Source organism: Brienomyrus brachyistius, chromosome 3, assembly GCF_023856365.1.
Source record: "Brienomyrus brachyistius isolate T26 chromosome 3, BBRACH_0.4, whole genome shotgun sequence".
NCBI classification, from domain to species: Eukaryota; Metazoa; Chordata; class Actinopteri; order Osteoglossiformes; family Mormyridae; genus Brienomyrus; species Brienomyrus brachyistius.
The window spans coordinates 1,038,413-1,062,209 of NC_064535.1; the positions used below are offsets into that span (position 1 = coordinate 1,038,413).

Consider the following 23,797-nt stretch of genomic DNA (forward strand, 5'->3'; position numbering starts at 1 on the left):
CTCGGAATGGCGACGGGCCTGAAAGCTGATACAAAGGACTCCGAAGCCACATTTGCTCGTATATCCCAGGATTCAAACCTGTAATGCAATTATAAAGGCTGCAATAATCAACCCCCCCCCACCCCCAGAGCAGCAGAACACAAATTCTGTCAATTGATTTATATTAAAAGCATTTCAGTAGTAAAGGGCTGCCAACTTCACAAGAAAAGAAGCAAAGCAATGAAATTTTAAAGGTTGTGTGATTTTTCTCACTGGCTCCTTTGCACCCTGCAATCAAACGGCGCCCTAGGCGATCGCCTACGTGGCCTGTAGGGTGGGTCGGGCCCCACCCAGGCAGCAGTTAACAGTGCCTGCTGGTGCTGAGTGCAGTATGCAGTTACTGGTTTTATAATGCCCGCTGGTGCTGGAACAGCTGCCAGTGTCTATAGACAGTGGCTGCATTATGCAGTACAGAACTGACCTTGGCTTTCCACCAGTGAATGGGCTGTGGCGTTCCACCCTCCAATATGGCTAAGAGAACAGTGAGTAGAACATTATATTCACGAACACCCAGCCAAACCTGTTCTACGTACCACTGGGCACAAGGGTATAACTTTGGGTTGAGCATTGGGGAGGGGAGTCCAAGGGATTGTATTGGCTGGTCCTGATTCTTCTGGGGGGGGCTCAAAAACTTCATGCCTTTTATTGGGGAATTTTATTATCTGTTTTGGACGCATGAAATGAGAACATATTTTACTTGAAAGGTAAATATTAATACATGTATGGGAAGATCTGTGAATGGTTCCAAAGATGGAAAATGCTGCCCTTCAAGTTTCAGTTAAACGACATCACAACATCTCTTGTGCTACGAGTTAAATGCCAAACAATTCATTAAAGGGCTATTTATGAGAATGCGTGTCGCATATTAAAATGCTACGTAACAGTAACAAAGCTGTCAATACAGGTCAGATTAGGTCTGTAAATACTCTGGAAAGCTCAGGAGCGTCCGTCAGTGCTGGCCTGACGAGTTGATCGCGCGACACTATAAGTGCAGGCTTAATATGGAATCCAAAACACAAGATTCACGCCTTTATCGCAAACGATGTTTCATGGTTAACTCAAGGTAAACTAAATGTAATATGTGCTCTTCCTATGTCGCGATCAACATACAATCCCCACAACATACAATCATCAATCCGCCAGTTTTGCATGGCTGATTGTCCAGTAGAGGATGCACTGACAGGGCACATCCTGAGTGAGACGCCAGTACAACACACTCACGTATGGAAGAGCAAATGCTAGAGACGCGGTAATAGTGATTTTATTTTTATGTGCATTGCAAATTACGTATGCATAATAAATATGTCAAACCGAAACAAAACCCATTTGCAATTAAACCACATTTTACAATTCGTTCATTCACTAGCAATATACAGTACGGGGCTTTCTGAACTTATAATTAATGAACTGCATTAAAATTTAAGGATCAATTTTAAGCATTTCCAATACGTTGTTTTTTTAACGTGTAATAATGTTTGCAATTAATGTAAATACGTATACGGCCGATAAGAACTAACCTACACGGCAAACCAATGCCTTAATCTAACCGCACATTGCAGTGCAGCTTGACCAAATAGGATCGATATCCCCCTTTTAGTAAGGGGTACAGCCTTCATGCGTCACGGGTCAATGGAAAAGCAAAGGAGCTTTACATCGCCGATACGGCACCAGCTCTGATGTTACTCCAGATGCTGGATGAAGAAGTGGAGAGCGGAGCATCCCCACACTACTCACACCATGACCGGGATGGACTCCGGCTACAGGAACCGCTCGCCGCATCCGCATGAACTGAACATCAGTGCCGATCAGTCACTGGATGAAGATGAGCAACTTTTAAAGTACATCTGGCGGGAGTACCTGCACCCTAAGCAGTACGAATGGGCTTTGATAGTCGGTTACATAATCGTCTTCTTCGTCTCCTTAACTGGAAATATGCTTGGTAAGTTCCAAAATATTTACTCCATCGGCACTCTATAGAGATGCATTCGCAACTAACTTGAAGTGTAAATACGCTCAACCAGAAGCTCATATAATTTAATTCCCAGTATGTTGCCACTGTTCTGTGCATTTATAAAAAAATATTTGCAATAAGCTATTGATATGGTTTATATCTGTCATACCAACTACAAAAATGTTATAATAAGTTAAATGCTAAGTGTTAATTGGGGTATATAAAATCATTTATAAACAAATACAATGTGTAGTACGAAATAGTGTGCCGCATATAATATTCAATCCGTACCGATCCGTGCCTTGCAAGTTTTATTACTTTATCTGAGGGATGAGCGTCGTTAATGGGATCATATGCATACTGCACTGGTAATACACATACCAACAAAGACGTTGGGAAGCCAGGACCAGTTCACCAGGACCTCTTAAAAGCCATCAGCATGCAGTCTGCCATTAACCAGCAGCAGCACGCTGCCTTTCGTCTAAATGACAGTGTACGTTGCAGTTACAGGTGAATCACATAGGATTTTCCTCCCCGTTACCCCAAAGCGTTTCGCATGTCATCTGCTTCTGCGAGTTGCTTGACAGAGAGCAAATCGTGTACAGGAGGGTGAAATTAATCGGCTATCGCTCTTGCGTCACTTGTTTTCTTTAACGTAGTAGTATTTATCGAATGTAAAAGCTATTGTCTTAAACAGTAAAAAAAAGCTATACATTCCTTCCCACTAATCAATCAACGATTTTTTTCTGTTCAGTCAACTTATTTGCAAAGGTATAGCAAAACAAACATGCTACGATGTATTACGTTTTATTCGTCTTTAAAGTGGACAATTCTGGATCACAGCTGTAAAAAGACTGAATTGATTTCTTATAACGTCTAGTGATTTGTTGTGCTGTTACCGTGCAATTCTTGCTGAAATCCCTCAAAGCTACAAGGTTATACATTTGCAATTACTGAGAATATGAGGTTTTTAATCTTCGCTTTGAGTGTGACATTTCCACGTATTTATGTTTTCAGTTTATATAATGAGCTTTTCCAATTCCGCTAGTGCTGAGGCTTTTGGATGTCAGTTAGAGGATGGACATGACTTTTATAGGAACAGCATCCCTAATTTATTTAAAGGTTACCTCGCACATCTGTTGTCAGCGAAACTAAACCAGTTCGCGTGTGTATTTAGGGGCAGTGAATGACAAGGAACGTAGATTTTTGCACGTACTATCATTCAGGAAACAATCTTTAACTATTATAATTAGATATTTGCGAATACACTAGTCGCCTGGCATCCCTGTGGTTGGCTTCTGATTATCGTTACGATTAATTATAATAGTCATCGTTACTAATGCAGTACCCCCTGCCCCCATGCAGGGCGTAGGAGAGTTTAATAGCCTATGGGATTCATTTAAATGTAAAAGCAAGGTTTCTGGGGGGGACGAATGAAATTAACCCAAATTATACATATAACAGACATAGGGTAGCCTATACTGTAAGTGCATCCCCGCCCCTCGGTTTCTTACGCCCCCCCCCCACTCCCCAATAGCTCAGCACACCTTTTCAAATTCCATTCCGGGACATGTTTGACTGTCTATAAACTGGCTTATTCTCATACTGACTCTAGTGCCTTGTTAATTTTTATGGCATATTTACATTCGTTACCGCAAATTTACGTGCTTTTTATATCACATTCTGAGAACTATCAGCGAATTGCATGTCGCAGAATAAATTTTTAGAGAATTTCCAGACACTTTCGGGCGCAAACGTGACGTCGGCACGAGATGGGTTATGTAGCTTCATGTCACGCCTGCAGTCTGCATCGCGGTGTGGAAGAACCGTCAGATGCGGACCGTCACCAACTATTTCATCGTAAACCTGGCCTTTGCTGATATCCTGGTAACCATCACCTGCCTTCCTGCGAGCCTCGTGGTGGACATCACGGAGACCTGGTTCTTCGGCGAGACCCTGTGCAAGGTGCTGCCGTACTTACAGGTGAGTTAATTGTTGCTTCTGCCGCACTGCCTTTTAAAAAGACATATTGGGAGGAGCAGCTAAGGCCCGTGATGAGATGCGCAAATTCTAATTCCACAGCCGGAGAGCAGCCAGAGCATTTCCCAAACCCAAAATATCTCTGTTAGAATTATTCTTTTCTGAGGCCCAATAAGAAGTAATTTCAACAAAAAAGTAATTAATGTTCTATCATCTTGCGCAATTGCACAGAGTACGCATCGCACATTGAAACGAACGGGAGTCTGCCTAACAGGAGAACACGGGAACCTGTCAATGTTCACAGAATGAGCTATGAGGAAACAGCTTGATATCGCTGGCTAAACGTTAACCCGACAGCACACAGTATAAATGGTGCCCACCTGCTTCGGGGAAGAGCGAATTTAAGGCAACAAGCAGGACTATAGTTTAAAGACGAGATGGTATTACTTCCGGCCCCTAAAGCTGAGAAGATGGTCCCCATGCTGGATTAGTGGCATGCGGGGCCGGTACAGGCATTTTTGCGGCCCTCAGCAGAATGTGATTGATCAGATGTGGGGCCCCCTGGTGGCCGCTCAGCTCTAAGCAGCCGCTTATCGCTTGTGCTAGTCCTGGTGGCGTATATCCAAATAGATAAACAAGCACACCTGAGGCTTCTCTCAAGAAAAGCGAATCATCATGGCAGGTTTTAAAACAGAATAGGAGCATTTAAGATCACTGTGTGTATAATGTTTACAATCACTAGTCGTTTTTATATGTGGGCTGTAATAATGGAAAAAGTTTGTGGGTAGTGGAGGGCAGTTTGCAAATTGTCAAACAGGCTTGAGTTTGTGAAATAATGTCACGTACATCTGCAGAGGGACAAGTGTCACATGGGTGATTTTAGACGCGCTGCAAAGAGACAGACACAGGCAAGGTAGCTGGGCTGGTTTAGGCATTCAGCTTCTTAGGTTGGCCCCGGGGCAGCGTCTGCATTGCGGTGTCTGGCATTTAAACCCATCCCAGTTCTCGCCCAAAACTACTCGCACCAACATGATGTTGCAGCAACCAAAGTCTAGAAGCTTCCCCAGAATACTTCAGAAACACAAAATGATCATTTTAAAAATCTTGTCACTCAGAAAATGTATGAAATTTGTACACTGCATCATTTCATTAGGCTTCTATTCGGGGTCCACAGAAGGCATAAGCTAGTGAAACCGCTGCTTACAGCCCAGCGGCCACCAGGGGGCCCCCCATCTCACTAGCCTGTCAGAATGGTGAGGAGGATGACAAATGACAACTAGGTTAATCACATTTCGCTTAGGGCCCTGAAAAGGGTGGGGCTCCCCTGCTATTGTGTATTGTTATAGTCAACATTTTTAAAGAAAGACTTGGCTGTTCACACTGAGAAGTCCAGCTTGTTGACAGCTTTATTTAGTTTTTATTTACGTAGGGACTGCTGTGCGATGTTCACATCCAGCTATGCAGGAAATAGGATGCGCTGGGGATCACAACACAATCAATAGTCAGTATTACTTTAAAGATATGCATGTATCATTTTTACACATTATTCCTCCATGTAATCTCGCATCATTTTTGTAGGTGCCTCCATTGGACATTCGATCGTATAGTGGAATGTAACTTACATTAAACGTCAGATGCAGATATCAGACCATTGTTGTGCCAGTGTGTATTTATTATAGGTGTTTCCTGAAGCCACGCCCCCTCTCTGTCTACAGAGGTAAACAAACACTTATACACTAGTGAATATATGAATTTATAGGCTAGTTATTTCTCAGTGACATTCATTACTACATTTTTTAGTGGTTGCTAAATTAAGGCCTTGACAGTTTGCCCGTCTCCAGTGCTACACTCAAAAATATTAAAACAGCCACTATTCTGCACACAGCCAAACTGTGTATGTGACACAGCCTAACTGCACTGCACACAGCCAAACCGTGTATGTGACACAGCCTAACTGCACTGAACACAGCCAAACTGTGTATGTGACACAGCCTAACTGCACTGCATACAGCCTAAGCATGCATGTGACACAGCCTAACTGCACTGCATACAGCCTAATCGTGCATGTGACACAGCCTAACTGCACTGCACACAGCCAAACCGTGTATGTGACACAGCCTAACTTCACTGCATACAGCCTAAACATGCATGTGACACAGCCTAACTGCACTGCACACAGCCAAACTGTGTATGTGAAACAGCCTAACTGCACTACACACAGCCTACCCATGTATGTGACACAGCCTAACTACACTGGACATAGCCTACCCATGTATGTGACACAGCCTAACTGCACTGAACACAGCCAAACTGTGTATGTGACACAGCCTATGTCATGCCCGGCTCGTCTGCTCCTCCTGTGTGCCACGCCCCCTGATTACCCACGTGTTTTCTCCCGATTGTACCCAGCTGTGTCTAGTTAATTTGCTCAGTCCTGTGTATTTCAGTCCGTGTCTTACCTGAGTCCATTGTCTGTCATTGATGTTAGTCGGCGTTTCATGTCTCCTGCTCCCTGTTGGATTATTAAACCCCAGTTTGCCCCGATATATTACTGTCCGCCTGCTCTTTGCCCGCCTGCCCGAGTGATCGCCCGCTTTTAAACAGCGCGATCGCGGCCAAGCGTGACAGAATGACAGACCAGAAAGAAGAGGCAAAGCAGCAGACCGAGAGCGAACGTCTCGGTCTGCTGCAGGAAGTCCATTACTGGTTAACCCAGCCTGATGTCCGGGAGGACACTGTAGCGCTGGACTTAGCCACGCATAGCTGCGATCTCTTGCTGGCAATGTCATCCCGTGAGGACGAGCATCGCCTGAGAGAGGTGAGGTCCAACCTCTACCTGCTGGTTCAGAGAACGACAGCACGGAGGTTGGGGTTGGACACACCGGACGCCACGGAGGAGGATCCACACCCGTCTGTCCCGTCAGACGCTGAACAGCCTCCCGTGGCTTCCGTGAGCAAGTGGCGGAAAAAGAGGAGGAAGATGCCAGGAGTCGCCCCGACGCTCGTCCTGGGAGCATGCTCTCTCGTCTCCGCCTCCCCTCCAGCTGGAGAGGAGGACTCCTCTACCCAGCCCCAGGTCACCACCGCAGCTAAGCTGCTCGCACCGGCAGCCGTTTCCGTCCGGGGATTTCGGTTGGCCGCCGCGGAATTGCCACCGCCGCTCGAACGCTATTACTTCCGGCCAGAGCGGCTGGCGAACAAGGGGATCCACAAGCTACGGGACGCAATCCCAAGTGTGCCTCGGAGATCGAAGGGGGCCACGCCCGTCCTGCCCACATGGGACCTACCTGGCCCACCACCTGAGGTCCCCACTCCCGAGCAGCCACTTCCGTTGCCTCCTTCCCTTCCCGACCCATCGCCTACTTGTCCCGCACAGCCGCATCCGCTGCCACCTGCGCGTCCCGCGCAGCCGCCTCCGCTGCCTGCACGATCGCCTTCTCTGCCGCCTGCTGCTCATGAGCAGGCACTTCCTCTGCCCACGGACCCAGCGCCCGTGCTGCCGCCTGCGCAACCGCCACCTCCGCAGCCAGCGCAGCTTCTCCTGCCTGCAGCTCCCGAGGTGCCCCCTCCGCCTGCAGCAGCTCCCGAGGCGCCCCCTCCGCCTGCAACTCCAGTCCCTTCTGCCCTAGTCCCCGAGGTGGTCCCAGAAGACCCGATCTTAGCTCCTCCCTCTCCGGAGCTGGAGGAGCTTGAATGGGACCCCTCGGGGACCTTCCTTGTGACTTCTTCGCCCTCGCCCCGGTGAACTCGACCCCGACCTGGGGTCGTCATGTCTGTGTCCCGTAAAGGGAGGGGACACAGACGAAGGACTGGGGTCCCGTCCGCCCTGCCCCCTGGCTCGCCCTCCCTCGCCTGCGCTAGGGCTTGGTCGGCTCCTGCAGGTCCTGGCCCCCCGGGTCGGCGGTCGCCTGCGGATCCCCCTCCTCGCCCTCGTCGCCCGGCCTCGCTCCCTCCGCCGGGTCCTCGGCGGTCGCCTGCGGGTGCCCCTGAGGCGGTTCCTCGGTCGCCTGCTGGTCCCCCGCCTCCTGCGCGTAGGAGGACGTCGCCGCCCTCTCCTTGCCCTCGCCCAGGTCCCTTCCGGCTCCCTCGTCCCCTTCCCTGGTTCCCCCTGCGACTCCCTCCTTCGTCCCTGCTTCAGTCCCTCGCCCTGTCTCCTCGGCCCTTCCGGGGTCCCCTCCGGCTCCGGCCTCCCGGCCGCCTGCGGCCCCTCCGGCTGCCTCCCGTCGCCCGCAGTGGCTCCCTCGGCCGACCCTTTGCTCCCCCTCCTTCTCGCCCTGTGCCCCTGCCTTTGTCCCTCCTGTCTTTGCCCCTTCTGCTTTTGTTTCTCGCCCGTCTGTTCCGCCCTTTCGTGTTCCTAGTTTCCCATTCCCTCCTATGTTCCCTCCGTTCACTCCTGGCCCTTGTGTCCCGCCTGTTTCCTCTGTGTCCCCTTTCCTTCTCTGTCTGTCCGCATTCCCCGTCCTGTGTCAGGTTCTTTCCCATTTCCTGTCTTTGTGCCTGTTCTGTCTGTCCGTCTTGTTCCCGGTCTCTCGTTGATGGTTTTGGGTTTTGTTTTTCAGGTCCTGTTTTGCCTCGTCCCGTCCGTCGCCCCCTTCCTTGGCGCGCCCGGAGAAGCGCGCCTTTGGGGGGGGGGTTCTGTCATGCCCGGCTCGTCCGCTCCTCCTGTGTGCCACGCCCCCTGATTACGGAGACAGTTTGCCCCAATATATTCCTGTCCGCCTGCTCTTTGCCCGCCTGCCCGAGAGATCGCCCGCTTTTAAACAGCGCGATCGCGGCCAAGCGTGACAGCCTAACTGTACTGCACATGGCCAAACTGTGTATGTGACACAGCCTAACTACATTGCACATAGCCTAACTGTGTAAGTGACACAGCCTAACTGCACTGCACACAGCCTAACTATGTATATGACTCAGTCTAACTGCACTGTCGCCCCCCCCCCCCCCCCATAACTAAATGCCTGCTCTGCTTACCTACCTCCCCTGTTTTTCATTTCTTTGGATTATACCTAAATAAGCTCATTCTATTTGAGCTTTATATGAACATCTGATATTTGACAGTGTAATATAGCCTGTGAACCTGCTGAGTTCCCTTACAGGAATTACACCCTCACGTTTACATCCCTGCACGGATTAGTTCTGCATCCCTTCTCGACTATGGCCAGTGAGAGTCAGTGAGGCATGTAAGGCGTGTGCAGTAAGACAGCCTTAACCAGCCTTGTGCTGCCACAGCACACTTTTCCTATAGTAATTACCCCTGGGCACACCATTGTCTAAGACATGCTACTAATTGGCTCTTAGCAATAACATGTATCACATTACCCTCTATCTGCTGCTTCAGGATCATGTACATTTTCTGACATTTCCTTTATCAAAAACTTGCCCACAGTCTTGTCTTTTTTACTACAGGGCAGAATGCTAATTGTCCAGCACAGGTCTATGTATATGAGCTGGTGTTAGGCCTATGTATATGAGCTGGTGTTAGGCCTATGTATATGAACTGGTGTTAGGCCTATGTATATGGACTGGTGTTAGGCCTATGTATATGGACTGGTGTTAGGCCTATGTATATGAACTGGTGTTAGGCCTATGTATATGAACTGGTGTTAGGCCAATGTATATGAACTGGTGTTAGGCCTATGTATATGAGCTGGTGTTAGGCCTATGTATATGAGCTGGTGTTAGGCCTATGTATATGGACCGGTGTTAGGCCTATGTATATGAGGTGATGTTAGGCCAATGTATATGAACTGGTGTTAGGCCTATGTATATGAGCTGGTGTTAGGCCTATGTGTATGAGCTGGTGTTAGGCCTATGTATATGGACCGGTGTTAGGCCTATGTATATGAGGTGATGTTAGGCCTATGTATATGGGCTGGTGTTAGGCCTATGTATATGGGCTGGTGTTAGGCCTATGTATATGAGCTGGTGTTAGGCCTATGTATATGAGCTGGTGTTAGGCCTATGTATATGGACTGGTGTTAGGCCTATGTAAATGAACTGGTGTTAGGCCTATGTATATGAACTGGTGTTAGGCCTATGTATATGAGCTGGTGTTAGGCCTATGTATATGAGCTGGTGTTAGGCCTAAGTATATGGGCTGGTGTTAGGACTATGTATATGAGCTGGTGTTAGGCCTATGTATATGAGCTGGTGTTAGGCCTATGTATATGGACTGGTGTTAGACCTATGTATATGGACTGGTGTTAGGTCTATGTATATGAGCTGGTGTTAGGCCTATGAATATGGACTGGTGTTAGGCCTATGAATATGGACTGGTGTTAGGCCTATGTATATGAGCTGGTGTTAGGCCTATGTATATGAACTGGTGTTAGGCCTATGTATATGAACTGGTGTTATGCCTAAGTATATGAACTGGTGTTAGGCCTATGTAAAGTGGTAAAACACTGCTGTAAGGGAGCATATGATTGGCTGGAAACTAAACCTGGGACTGAATATATATACACCTACAGTGAACGAACGACCAAGACTGTCACATGCACACACTCACTCACCAACTCAGTCCACTCTTTCCGGTCTTTCATTCTCCCTCTGAATGAGCGAGTTGCTGAGTGACTCAGACAGGCAATTGAACAAGAGAGCCGTACTTCGGTTGTGACTCAAATACACCATCTGCTGGGGTAGCATATAGCCTAAATTTATTCTTCTTGCATGACTCATTTTAGCTAACTCGTTAGCACTGTTTAGCATGACCTATTTGACATATCAGAACACAAGTTTTTCAGATCTATTTTATGCAAATAGCAAGTGCCACTGAACAAGCTGGTGAATGAATCTTTTAGGTGAATCAAACGAACTGTGTTGCAAAAAAAGTAATTCCCCCTGTCCTTAGTGATCTGTGCACGAAGGTGAGCACGGGAACTGGGCTCCCCAAGCAAGTCACAAAGGAGCTGGATTAGATGATTGATTATTGGGTAGATGTGCTTTGGGGTGGTGGGCTGCCTTGGAGAAATGTTGGCAGTGGAAACAGGCTACTTCATAAATGCTTCACATTTACAGACGCTCCTCTACTTACGAATGAGATACGTTCCGAACGGCCCTTCGTAACTTGAAATGTTCGTAAGTCATTATTCAACATCATTTAAGGGTATAAGCAAGTACAACGATCTAGGATGCTGGGGGTATGCACGCTACACTGCTGCGTGGCAGGAGTAGCAGCCAGAAGTCGTACTGGGTGGAATTGTCGCACAGAAAAAGAATTTATGCTGTGGACAAGAAACGGGAGCCCAATGAACACAATCTGGACTTGCAGTCCTCTTCCTTCATATGTCTGAAAGTTCATAAGTTGAAAGTTCGTAAGTTGAGGGGCGTCTGTACTTACATTTCAAATCAAATATGTGTTAGAAAAAACGAAAATCCATAACGACAATGACAACCTGACCTCATGGAGAGATGGAATAGATCTCTATTTGGAGTCCACTTTTTTCTCATAAAAATAATTACAGTGGAATAAACCAGAAGCAAACCGCAAGGGAGGAAATTATACTGGTCCATACCATTACCATGGTGAAATAACTATACTTACAATATAGAACAACTTAGTTGGGGTGTAATGGTACACAAAAGTCATTTCTTGGAATGTAAAATTTTGGTACAGTCGGTAAAACAGAATTTGTGTTGAAATTAAGTATTATTAAACATACAAAGATGAAGACTGTTAAGAACAGTCATAAAGCAAAGGTAATGCATCTGTCAACCTGTCTATAACAAAACCTAAGAAATGCTTATTTGCATATTGGAAACGTAATATTTTACTGGGAAATGAAAATGTTCCCAGACTGACCAACATTTGCCGTAACCAAATTGCAGGCACAATTAGCATGATGTCTTCCACATTGAACATTTACTTGTGAATTTAGGTTCTGCCAGTGTTAATCAATGTATTTAGTTGTTTCATCGTGCAAACCGAGCCAAAAATGCTGTACAAAACCAAGCACAAGAAATGCGTGTGTCATCACAACTACAACGTACGTGAAGATGGTTCTAAATTCTAAAGAGGAATCTTAATTAGTCTGTAATTCTCCCAGTTCTGGCTCTGACATTTTTTTACTTTAGTATTTTGTTAGCCTGGTAGTTTTTAATTGCAAAACCTGAGCACAAAATGACTGCATCCCCTTCAGTGGATTCCTCAGGTAAAGACCACACAGCACAGCAGGCAGACTTTCTCATAGGTGTCCATTCTGCTTCTGTCTCTCTCTCCGTCTCCCGGGAAACCGCAGACCATCTCGGTCTGTGTCTCCGTGCTGACACTCAGCTTCGTCGCCCAGGACCGCTGGTACGCCATCTGCCACCCTCTGATGTTCAAGAGCTCACCGCGACGAGCCCGCAAGAGCATCGCGCTCATCTGGATGGTGTCCTGCATCATCATGGTCCCGCAAGCCGTAGTCATGGAGACTACCAGCCTGCTGCCAGAGCTGTCCAACAAGACCAGCCTCTTCACCGTGTGTGATGAGCGCTGGGGAGGTGAGTCTGCTGCTGGGAACCACTTGTGTTTCCATGTCCCACTCTTGTCGGTGTGGGGAAGCAATTAAAAAGGCCAATAAGATGTTGGGTTACATCTCTAGGTGTGTGGAGGTGATGTCAAGGGAGGTGATGCTGTGATTATATAATTCCTTGGTAAGACCCCACCTATAATATTGTGTGCAGGTTTGGTCACCATACCTTAAGAAGGACATTGCTGCCTTGGAAATGGTGCAACGTAGGGCTACGAGAATGATTCCTTGTCTTAGAGGAATGTTTTATGAGGAGAGGTTAGCTGAGCTGAATCTGTTCAGCCTCGAGCAAAGGAGACTAAGGGGGGACATGATCCAGGTATATAAGATTCTAACATGTATGGATGCTATTTAACCAAATAGTTACTTCATTATTAGTTCCAATACAAGAACTTGTGGTGGAAATAGATTGAAATTACCGTTAGTGTAGCGCAAGCTAAAACCCTGGGTTCCTTTAGCTTTTAATCAGAGCTAGAGAAGATTTTAACAGCTCTGAGTTATTAGTTAGGTTCTCCCCAACGAGCTTGATAGACCGAATGGCCTCCTCTCCTTCATAAATTTCTGCTGTTCTTAACCAGTGCATGCAACCTCCTGTATCCGATCCAGGACAGTATGTGTGTAAACTTTCTAACTGTGTTCCTTGTTTCACTTTATTGTCTTATATCAACGTACCATACAGTTTATAGAAAGACTATTAACAGATTACATATTTGAAATTTCTCAATTTTCTTTCTTGACAATGAAAATGTACAAAGTCATAGTAGCATTTCTCTCTGTTTGCCGGGAAGAAGAATGACTGTTAGTTTTCTTTTCTGCTGAGTAAAAAGGGATTGATATTTGCACAGAGCTTCCGCAAGAGTCTCCTAATTGAGACGACAGACCAAAGATAACGACCAAAGCAGGCTGCCCCCAACAGTCCCCCCCCCACCCAAAATGCTCCTCTCAGTTTCAGCCAAGGACACTCAGTTATCATGATTCAGAATGACATTGCATTCATGCTCAAAGAGGTGCAGTTCCCACATTAATCACTGAAGACCTTGTATGGATTGATTTTTGCATGCAAATTCATTTTCCAGGCCTAACCATCTGCTGACATCCAGCTGGTCTCATGACATGTATGATTCCATCCTTTCTGCTCCCCAGATGAGATCTACGCCAAAATGTACCACACCTGCTTCTTCATTGTGACTTACTTTGCTCCTTTGTGTCTGATGGTGTTGGCCTACATCCAGATATTCCACAAGCTTTGGTGCCATCAGGTAAGCCGGCCTCTTCTAACCCTAACCCTAACCCTAACCCATGAGAGCTGCTTTCACGCTCTAAATACAAAGGCTGAGACACTCCAGGCCAGACCCAATGCATCTCCCAATCTTCTTCCATTAAGGTGCCTTCTGTTACATGCACCTTGAGACCATGGAAGATTCTTGCCCTTGAATAATCCATCACTTACTACCTCAGGGTGGCATTTGCTACAGTCCTGCATTTGACCTTCCAAAGCAATGCATCATTTATGAATGTGTACCTGAAGATGCAATGATAGCACCGTGAAGCCTTTTTATGGGGCATCACTTATGAATAATTCATTATGCAGGTGATGCTATGGACACCAATTAGGATATCACGAATCCCAGAGGCTTCCACCCTGAGTTTGTACAAGGTGCTCTGCACACACGTACTGCTCTTGTCCACAGATCCCTGGGTCATCGTCCGTCTTGCAGAGGAAGTGGCAGTCCCTGCACTGCTCGGCCCGCGCGGGGGCCACTGCTGAGCTCTTCAAGGTGCGCAGCAGCGCAGTGTCTGCTGAAATCAAGCAGATTCACTGCAGGAGGAAGACGGCCCGCATGCTGATGGTGGTCCTACTGGTTTTTGCCCTCTGCTACCTCCCCATCAGTGTGCTCAACGTTATGAAAAGGTATCAGACCATGTGGCTGGTTCGGGTTCTCAAGGGTCACAGTAAGGGAAGCCTAGTTTAGACCCAGTTCCTTTATTCAACCATGTCTTCTTTTGTCTGGTTAAACCTGCACCTCCCTGTACTAAACAAGCTGGCTGAGTTGATTTTCAATCCTCTTATGATGCCATTTTAATACATGCCATACAATCAGCCCAATTAGGACCAGCTGCAGATTATTAAATGCCTGATGGTGCTTGTGATCAATTGCCATGGAAACAGAGGAGTTCACCACTGTGATCCTTCAGGCGATGTGGAGGCATTCTGAAACATCCCGCGGCATTAGCACGTGAGAGTCACAGCTAAGAGGGCGATGTGGAGGCATTCTGAAACATCCCGCGGCATTAGCACGTGAGAGTCCCAGCTAAGGGGGGCGATGTGGAGGCATTCTGAAACATCCCGCGGCATTAGCACGTGAGAGTCCCAGCTAAGGGGGGCGATGTGGAGGCATTCTGAAACATCCCGCGGCATTAGCACGTGAGAGTCCCAGCTAAGGGGGGCGATGTGGAGGCATTCTGAAACATCCCGCGGCATTAGCACGTGAGAGTCCCAGCTAAGGGGGGCGATGTGGAGGCATTCTGAAACATCCCGCGGCATTAGCACGTGAGAGTCACAGCTAAGGGGGGCGATGTGGAGGCATTATGAAACATCCCGCGGCATTAGCACGTGAGAGTCACAGCTAAGGGGGGCGAGGTGGAGGCATTCTGAAACACCCGCGGCATTAGCACGTGAGAGTCACAGCTAAGGGGGGCGATGTGGAGGCATGATGAAACATCCCGCGGCATTAGCACGTGAGAGTCGCAGCTAAGGGGGGCGATGTGGAGGCATTATGAAACATCCCGCGGCATTAGCGCGTGCGAGTCGCAGCTAAGGGGGGCGATGTGGAGGCATTATGAAACATCCCGCGGCATTAGCGCGTGCGAGTCGCAGCTAAGAGAGCGATGTGGAGGCATTCTGAAACATCCCGCGGCATTAGCATGTGAGAGTCACAGCTAAGGGGGGCGATGTGGAGGCATTATGAAACATCCCGCGGCATTAGCGCGTGCGAGTCGCAGCTAAGGGGGGCGATGTGGAGGCATTATGAAACATCCCGCGGCATTAGCGCGTGCGAGTCGCAGCTAAGAGAGCGATGTGGAGGCATTCTGAAACATCCCGCGGCATTAGCGCCTGCGAGTCGCAGCTAAGAGAGCAATGTGGAGGCATTCTGAAACATCCTGCGGCATTAGCACGTGAGAGTCACAGCTAAGAGGGCGATGTGGAGGCATTCTGAAACATCCTGCGGCATTAGCACGTGAGAGTCACAGCTAAGGGGGCGATGTGGAGGCATTCTGAAACATCCTGCGGCATTAGCACGTGAGAGTCACAGCTAAGAGGGCGATGTGGAGGCATTCTGAAACATCCCGCAGCATTAGCACGCGAGAGTCCGACTCCTACAGGAAACACGAGGACCATAACCCACGTCAAGGGGAACCTATTCTATTATCTTCTGACAAGGAACTCAAAAATGTTAGGTTAAATCTGAATGGAAGTAATAAATGTAATATAATAATAATAATAAATTATGAAATAAAAATAATAAATTATAAAATTTTATTGATACATTTTACCATCTTATTCCTGCCAACAAGAGTGCTTTCACAAAAGTTGGCTCTGAAAGATTTTATGTTGACTATGAATTCATAAGATAATTTGAAGTTATCAATTTAACTGTTTGTTTGTAAAAATATTGGTGCAGTGCTCAGCACTGTAAGGGGCGGCACGGTGGTGCAGTGGTTAGCACTGTAAGGGGCGGCACGGTGGTGCAGTGCTCAGCACTGCTGTCTCTCACCTCTGGGACCCGGGTTTGAGTCTCCACCAAGGCTTCATGTGTGTGGAGTTTGCATGTTCTCCCTGTCACGGGACGTGGTGCGCGAGCGCGGCGGAGAGCGGCGATTGTGCGGAAGGAGGAAGCAGGCAGGCAGGATACGGGACGAACGGGGTTTAATCGGGAATACGGGGATCTCACGCACACAAACATCAATGAACATCAATGACGGACAAAGGATTCGGGTAAGACACGGACTGAAATACACAGGACTGATTGAAAATAATCAGACACAGCTGGGTACAATCCGGGAAACACACGTGGGTAGGCAGGGGGCGTGGCACACAGGAGGAGCGGACGAGCCGGGCATGACAGAACCCCCCCCCAAAGGCGCGCTACTCCGGGCGCGCCAAGGAAGGGGGCGACGGACGGGACGAGGCAAAACAGGACCTGAAAAACAAAACCAGAAATCAACGCGGGACCGGGAACAAGACAGAGGCACAGAACAAAGCCAGGGACAAGACGTGCGACAGGAGCTGACAAAGGGATGGGAAGGCAGAGAGACAGATCAGGAAGGGAGAAACAGCGGGAACAGGCAGAACAAAAGGAGCGGGAGTGACGGGAGGGAACGACGGGAAACCAGGAACAGAGCGGGGCAGAACAAAGGGACCAGGAACAGAGGACGGCGGGACAAAGGCAGGAGGAGGAACAAAGACAGGCGGGACAGAGACAGGAAAGAAGGGAGAGAAGGCGGGGGAACAAAGGGGAGCCCGTGGGAGCCCCAGCGGGCGACGGGAGGCAGCCGGAGGGGCCGCAGGCGGCCGGGAGGCCGGAGCCGGAGGGGACCACGGAGGGGCAGAGGAGACAGGGCGAGGGACTCGCGGAGGGGCCAGGGAGGGAGCAGGAGGGAGCACCAGGGAAGGGGACGAGGGAGCTGGAAGGGGCCTGGGCGAAGGCAAGGCGAGGGGGGGAGCCGCAGCAGGCGGCGACGTCCTCCGACGGGCCGCAGGTAGGGGCCCCGCAGGCGACCGAGGAGCCGCCGTCGGGAAACCCCCAGGCGACCGACCAGGCACCGGAGGGGGGAGCGAGTCAGGGCGACGAGGCACCGGAGAGGGACCCGCAGGCGACAGCCGACCCGGAGGGCCAGGACCCGCAGGCGTCAACCGAGCCCCAGCGCAGGCGAGGCAGGGCGAGCCAGGGGGCAGGGCGGGCGGGACCCCAGCCCTGCGTCTGTGTCCCCTCCCTTTACGGGACACAGACATGACCCCAGGTCGGGGTCGAGTTCGCCGGGGCGAGGGAGAAACTGTCACTGGGGGAGAAGGAACAGGAGCGCGGTCAGGACTTGGAGCGCGGTCAGGACTTGGAGCGCGGTCAGGACTTGGAGCGAGGTCAGGAACAGGAGGCGGCTGCAGTGGGGGCGCCGGCCCGGGAGCTGCAGGGTGCTGCAGAGGGGGCGCCGGCCCGGGAGCTGCAGCAGGCAGCGAAGGCGGCTGCGCAGGCGGCGGCTGCGCAGGCGGCGGCAGCGGCGAAGGCGGCTGCGCGGCGGCGGCGTCCGCCGGCAATGGCGGCTGCGCGGGAGCGGGGTCCGCCGGCAATGCCGGCTGCGCGGGAGCGGGGTCCGCCGGCAATGGCGGCTGCGCGGGAGCGGGGTCCGCAGCCCTCTGGAGCTGGAGGAGCTGCCGAACTCCCTCTGCCATTTTCTCCAGATCCCCCTGGTCGGAGGCGGGAGTAAACGCGGCAAAGTCTTTCTGGAGCCGCATTATAATGTCCTCAGCCTCCGGACTCACTGGAGTGCCCAGTCCCTCCCAGACCCTCCAGAATAGCCCCTGGAGGGCGAAGAACTGGGAGATGCAGTCGGCCGTCTTCCCTGGTTGAGGCGCGGACGGCGCCTCCGGGGTGGCTGCTGCAGGGGGGATGAGCAGTGGGTCCGGGTATGCGATGGACCCCTCCTTGCTCTTCTGGCGCCTGGTGGCAGCGGGAGGTGGCGCAAAGTCTGCCAAGACAGACGGTGAAAACACCGGCTCCCGCTCCAGGTAAGGGAAGAGGAAGGGCTCTTCCTCCTCGTCCTCACTCGAGGGCCAGAACATTGAGACTGGGCAGGTACCTCGCGGGAGCGGCCCCCGGGCTGGAGACCGCACGGGTACCTCTTCCTCCGGAGCGATCCATATCCTGGAGAGCGAGCAGGCTCCCAGGCGGATCGGCTCCTCCGGGATCCTCCTTCCTCGCCGCTTACTTTTCTTTTTAAGGTCCGTCATTCTGTCACGGGTCGTGGTGCGCGAGCGAGGCGGAGAGCGGCGATTGTGCGGAAGGAGGAAGCAGGCAGGCAGGATACGGGACGAACGGGGTTTAATCGGGAATACGGGGATCTCACGCACACAAACATCAGGAGACATCAATGACGGACAAAGGACTCGGGTAAGACACGGACTGAAATACACAGGACTGATTGAAAATAATCAGACACAGCTGGGTACAATCCGGGAAACACACGTGGGTAGGCAGGGGGCGTGGCACACAGGAGGAGCGGACGAGCCGGGCATGACACTCCCCATGTCGGCGTGGGGTTTCCTCCAGATTCTCCGGTTTCCCCCCACAGCCCAAAATCATGCTGAAGTTAATTTGAGTTACCAGCTTGCCTATAGGTGTGCATGTGTGAGTGTGCGCTGCTGTGGGTTGGTGCCCCATCTTCCAGGATAGGCTCTGGACCCACCCGTGATCCTGAATAGGAAAAGCAATTACAGAAAATGAACATCAAGTGTAATTGAATACACCAAAGAATGTTTTTCACCTGCACTAACAGTTTATTTTGAATAAGTATACTATGTGATACATCGGTATATGATGTGTTTGTCACATTTCTTTTTGCAGGGTCTTTGGAGCATTTAAGAACACAGACAGCAGAGAGACGATCTATGCCTGCTTCACCTTCTCACACTGGCTGATTTATGCCAACAGTGCGGCAAACCCAATTATTTATAATTTTCTCAGCGGTGAGTCTCTGACCGCCTTCCTTGCTGTGGCAGCTGACGGCCTGTCTTGAACGACATCTGCTGGCCACACTCAGCATGACACGCCAGACCATAGCGATTATTTCTGAATGAAAGCCAGTTTTTGTTACGGCCCTTATGGGCAGGTAGCCCACTCCACCCCCCGGACAGACAAAATCTACAGCAGGGTAGCTGGACCTCCATGAAATATATTGCTGGCTACAGGTCTAGGTCCTAACTTTGATTTTGAGAGAATGGCTGTATCCAGAGGACACTGAAGCGTTTAGAGTTTGTCTAATGTATTGCAGGGGCACCGTTTGTGCGTTTTCATATAATCAGTCATATGCTATAGTCATTCCATATCCTTTTTAAAACAGCAACAGGAAAAATGTTCTCGGGCCAGTAATACTGGTCCAACAATAACTAATGGTGCATTAGCTAAGGAATCGCGAATCTGCACTCTCAAAAGGTCTCAAAATCACTTTAAACATTAGAGAAAGAGGCCCAGAGGACAGCTGAAAGTGCAGAACTAATCCAAGTATTTGCCCTTTTTGAACCTTTGTGGCCTTGTCTCAGGGAAGTTTCGGGGGGAGTTCAAAGCGGCGTTCTCCTGCCATTACCTCGGGACGGAGCGCAGCCGGACGAGGGCGAGGCCGAAGACGGACAGCCGGACGAGGGCGAGGCCGAAGACGGACAGCCGGACGAGGGCGAGGCCGAAGACGGACAGCCGGACGAGGGCGAGGCCGAAGACGGACAGCCGGAAGTCCCTGTCCACACAGATCAGCCACTTAGACAGCGTTTCCCGGATATCTGACCAGATGCTCTAGTCCCGTCTGACTCCAGCACCTGGAAGAGCCTTTAACAGCACGGGCAGGAGAATGAACAGGCTGGAGCCAGTATGGAACGCTGTGGAACAGACCTTAGAAGAGAGTCCAGACAGTGTGACGAACATCCACAGCATGCTGAACTGCTGAATTCATCGAAGAAACACTGATCATCATCTCTGGGCATCTAGTAACATCAAAAAGGAATGAAACAGGAACCAAACTGAAAGGAAAATGCTCCGACCGCAGGAGCAGTGTGATCAGGCACCGATGTCCTGTCCACTGTCCCTGATTGGCGGCTGTTCTTTTCCCCAGTGGTATAAGCATCACATGTTGAGGGACGGTACGTGTAACCTTAGTCCGAACAAAGAGAAAACGCCTCGATCTGACCCACAACACCCTTAAATCTACTCCAGTGCCATGCTGTTGTGCAGTGCCGTATCACAGTGTTACTGCAGCATGTGTCACGGCAGTGGTTCTCAGCTGGGTCGTGCAACTGTTTTCACTGGAAAATGGATTGTGGTTAAATTATTTAGTATCATTTCTTGTGATGATTTTTTCTTTGGTTTCCTGCCAGCACCCACTGCCATCATCAGTAAACAAACAAACAGATAAATACAAACAAAAGACTTGGGTTTATAACATATTGATTGTGACCAATCCCTGTGTTACAGGCTTCATATTATACTGATGCTGTCCACTTTCTCTTGGATTTTATGTACTAACCTTGGTTTTGCATATACCAATTATGCCATGAACGTGCACATGAGAACACTTAATAACTTGTATAACTGTATGTGTATAACGCTTGGTATGTATATATGATTATATGGTGTATACGACCCTTTTTGTACTATATTATTGAAGTAAAAAAACCTGACGACAGGCAGCTATCACAGTTTGTCACACTTGGTTCTGGTATGAAATCAGATGAATCCATTTAATCGAGGATCTGTGCTTGTTTTACAGTTAATGGAGTCCGGACTGCAAGGTTATTTTTCCAAGTAAGTCTGTGTATTAGATCTCATTTTATTATACTCCTCTCGATTGATAAAGCTCATAACCAATAATACCTGTTGAATGATTTCCCACTTTCTCTATACAGTGATGTTTGAAATTACATTTCATTGTAATTGACTTAATATCTCACGATCAACCTGTTTCAGAATCTCTAAATGCAGGTGAACAGGTTTAGCCTGCAATTCCCTATTTAAAAATAATACAATAAGATAAGTGATCAGTATTTCCCGGAATAAAATACTTGACACACCAAAACAACTTGCACTAACATGTCCAGACATGTTGTAGTTTAAATCCTGACAGTCACGAGATGCTAACCACATTGGTTTACTAAACACAAACCGATTTCCAAAAGTTTTACTTGCATGGATAAACAAATTCAAATTGTAAACATACTCACACTCACAGACGCACACTCACAGACGCACACTCACAGACGCACACTCACAGGCTAATACGGGATTCCCTTGGCATTATAAGCATTTTGGAGACTTCTGCTGTCAGTTAAAGACATTTTTTCAACCCCCCTCGGCAACAATCAGTATAAATCTTGTTTCGCTCAGTTCAGCAACAGCAACGTCATCCCACGGCAGGCTACCCAGTCTTAAAAGTGGCAAACAGAAGTATAAAAAAGTACCTTACCTGTGTTTTAATTGTAGTTTTTCTGGATTATTCAATTCTTCTTGGTTCAAGAAGCTGCAGGTTATTGGCTGGCTGAGAGGTCTGTCAAGGGGGAGGAGCGGGAGTCTCCCTGTTACGAAGTAGCTGGCTGGAAATCCCTGCCATTTGGCAGAAATCAGATGGATTGACTGTAAATTCAGAATAAAATTAATAGCTAATGAGATAATCATTTTAGTGGTTTTCCTAAGGTGGAAGCTGCAGGAGACGGAGGATATAAGGTCCTCCAGGACCAATCAGCATGCCGGACATCCTCACACCATAGCTGTTTCCCCGCTGGACCATGTGGAGAACCGGTGATCTGAGTCTTTTTCTTTGCTTAGTTCCGTGAACTAGGACAGAATATTTATATGATCAGCTCACAGCACCAGTCAGTGGTGTAGAAGTAGGCCTACCTCGGGAGCCTGTGTTATCATAGCAGTGTTAATTCACGTAATCACTCATGTGAGCTGCCTGTCTGCCTTGTTACATCCTGAGCGATGATGCACTTCTCTGGTATTTCAGGGTAAAATTGGCTACTTGAAGCCTGTAAAACATAATAGTGCTGCTCAGGGCCATAATAGACTCCAGTCAGTGCCTCCAGCCAGCGAAGAAGGAGCAGAGCTGGGTCAGTATTTCAGGCTGGAGGAGTGAGGAGCCGTGAGGAGTCGTGAGGAGGCGTGAGGAGGCGCACACTCGTCCTGCATCCTACATCGCTCAGGATGGGGCCCCTTAGCTGCAGGAGGGCACTGAGGGCACCACACCGTCCCTCTACACCTGCCCCCCAGGGGAGCTAAAGGGTCTGTGTACCCCGGGCAGGACACACACAGGTTCCCGCCAGTGAGCAGAGCAGAGCACGATATATGAAAAAATAATTGAAACTGGAGGGAAGAAGCACATTCTTAAAAATGTGTAGATTTTATTTTATTTATTTATTTTATTTTTTAAATGTTATAACCGTTTCAAGCTATATCATCCACCAGGGGGCACTTGGGGGCATTTCTCAGAGCGTTTACAAAAGAACACCTACCAGCCTTTCACATTTCCTGAGAACCTGAAAACACTCTTTACTGTTTATCACTGGTTCCAGGAATACACAGATCCTGTCTGCCTGGAATGAAGGCTTCACGTCCTGATGAATTGTGCAATGGACAGCCAGCAGCACCCAAGCAGGCCTGTGCCTGGGGGCAATGCAGCATCAGCCAGTGCAGATGTGTAGCCCAGCGGTTTCAGAACGGCAACCCCTGTGGGACTGTGAGCCCATGTGCTGCTGTGTAGTGTGAGGAGCGCTGATCCGGGCATTCGAATGAAGCCACGCTTTCCAGGAGCCTGCTAAGCTATCCGCTAGTGAACCAAAGAGCCAGATCCTTCCAGCCAGTCAGCCAGCTACATGAAACGCCATATGGTACAGCTGAAAAGTCAGAGGGTGGGCTTCAGCCCATGGGCTGTCAGGGAATATTCTGGGATATCCTCAATTCTCAGCGAATAGATAGTCTTTCACTGGAATTAATGTCAACAGTAACATGCCCAATAATGGGGTCATTTTGTGTTACATTAATGCCAGTGTTTCCTGTACAAAAACCATCCTTATAACTCTGACATTAATGGGTGTCCTATCAGCTATACACAAGTTAGCAAATAAAAACGAGGAAATCAAGGTCCTTCAGAGTGGTGTGTGTGATCATGGTCTCAATCACACTTAAATATAGAGACATACATGTGCTGATATTGCTACAGCCCAGAACCTGGAATCATTCTTGGTCTCATATTAGGAATATCAGTATGTTTGTAATACTTGGCAGTAGGTTCTTTTGATTTCAATGCAGTGACTAACCATGTCATTACAAAGTCCAAATTGCACACTGCTCAATCCATACACCCTATAAGTCGTAAATGTAATCAGCTTATTTTAGAGCTTGCTTCTGTCGTACACAATTCCATGGTAACGTACTTACAAGAACTTAAAATAAATTGAAGGCCAGTGTTCATTTTAGAAGGTTACACTTGCTTTGCAGTGTTACCGCAGTCTGTTGGGAGAGATTCCCTTTCGGGTGAGTGTAAGTTTCGCTTTTAGCTT

General features: G+C 48.9%; 1 protein-coding gene and 1 long non-coding RNA gene across 5 annotated transcripts; one reads left to right on the forward strand and one right to left on the reverse strand.

The window, feature by feature from the left end:
* The first annotated feature begins 18 nt into the window (after nt 1–18).
* Nucleotides 19–20,939, forward strand: hcrtr2 (hypocretin (orexin) receptor 2). Its single transcript, XM_049008595.1, has 8 exons — nt 19–521; nt 1,711–1,978; nt 3,795–3,973; nt 12,208–12,451; nt 13,624–13,739; nt 14,172–14,392; nt 19,101–19,222; nt 19,796–20,939. Exons 2-8 carry the CDS (start codon nt 1,735–1,737, stop codon nt 20,044–20,046), a joined length of 1,377 nt encoding a protein of 458 aa, XP_048864552.1. The 5' UTR covers nt 19–521; nt 1,711–1,734; the 3' UTR covers nt 20,047–20,939.
* Nucleotides 16,392–21,963, reverse strand: LOC125739004 (uncharacterized). Of its 4 annotated transcripts, XR_007397001.1 has the most exons (5): nt 21,706–21,948; nt 20,139–20,230; nt 19,840–19,986; nt 18,861–18,950; nt 16,392–16,682 (listed from the first exon to the last, which is right to left on the reverse strand). It is a non-coding gene; the product is annotated as an uncharacterized LOC125739004 (long non-coding RNA). The 4 variants fall into 4 exon arrangements; XR_007396999.1 differs by lacking the exon at nt 16,392–16,682 and having other exon boundaries at nt 18,150–18,950; nt 19,840–20,230; nt 21,706–21,963; XR_007397002.1 differs by lacking the exons at nt 16,392–16,682; nt 20,139–20,230 and having other exon boundaries at nt 18,150–18,950; nt 19,840–20,075; nt 21,706–21,834.
* Between the last annotated feature and the right edge of the window lie 1,834 nt (nt 21,964–23,797).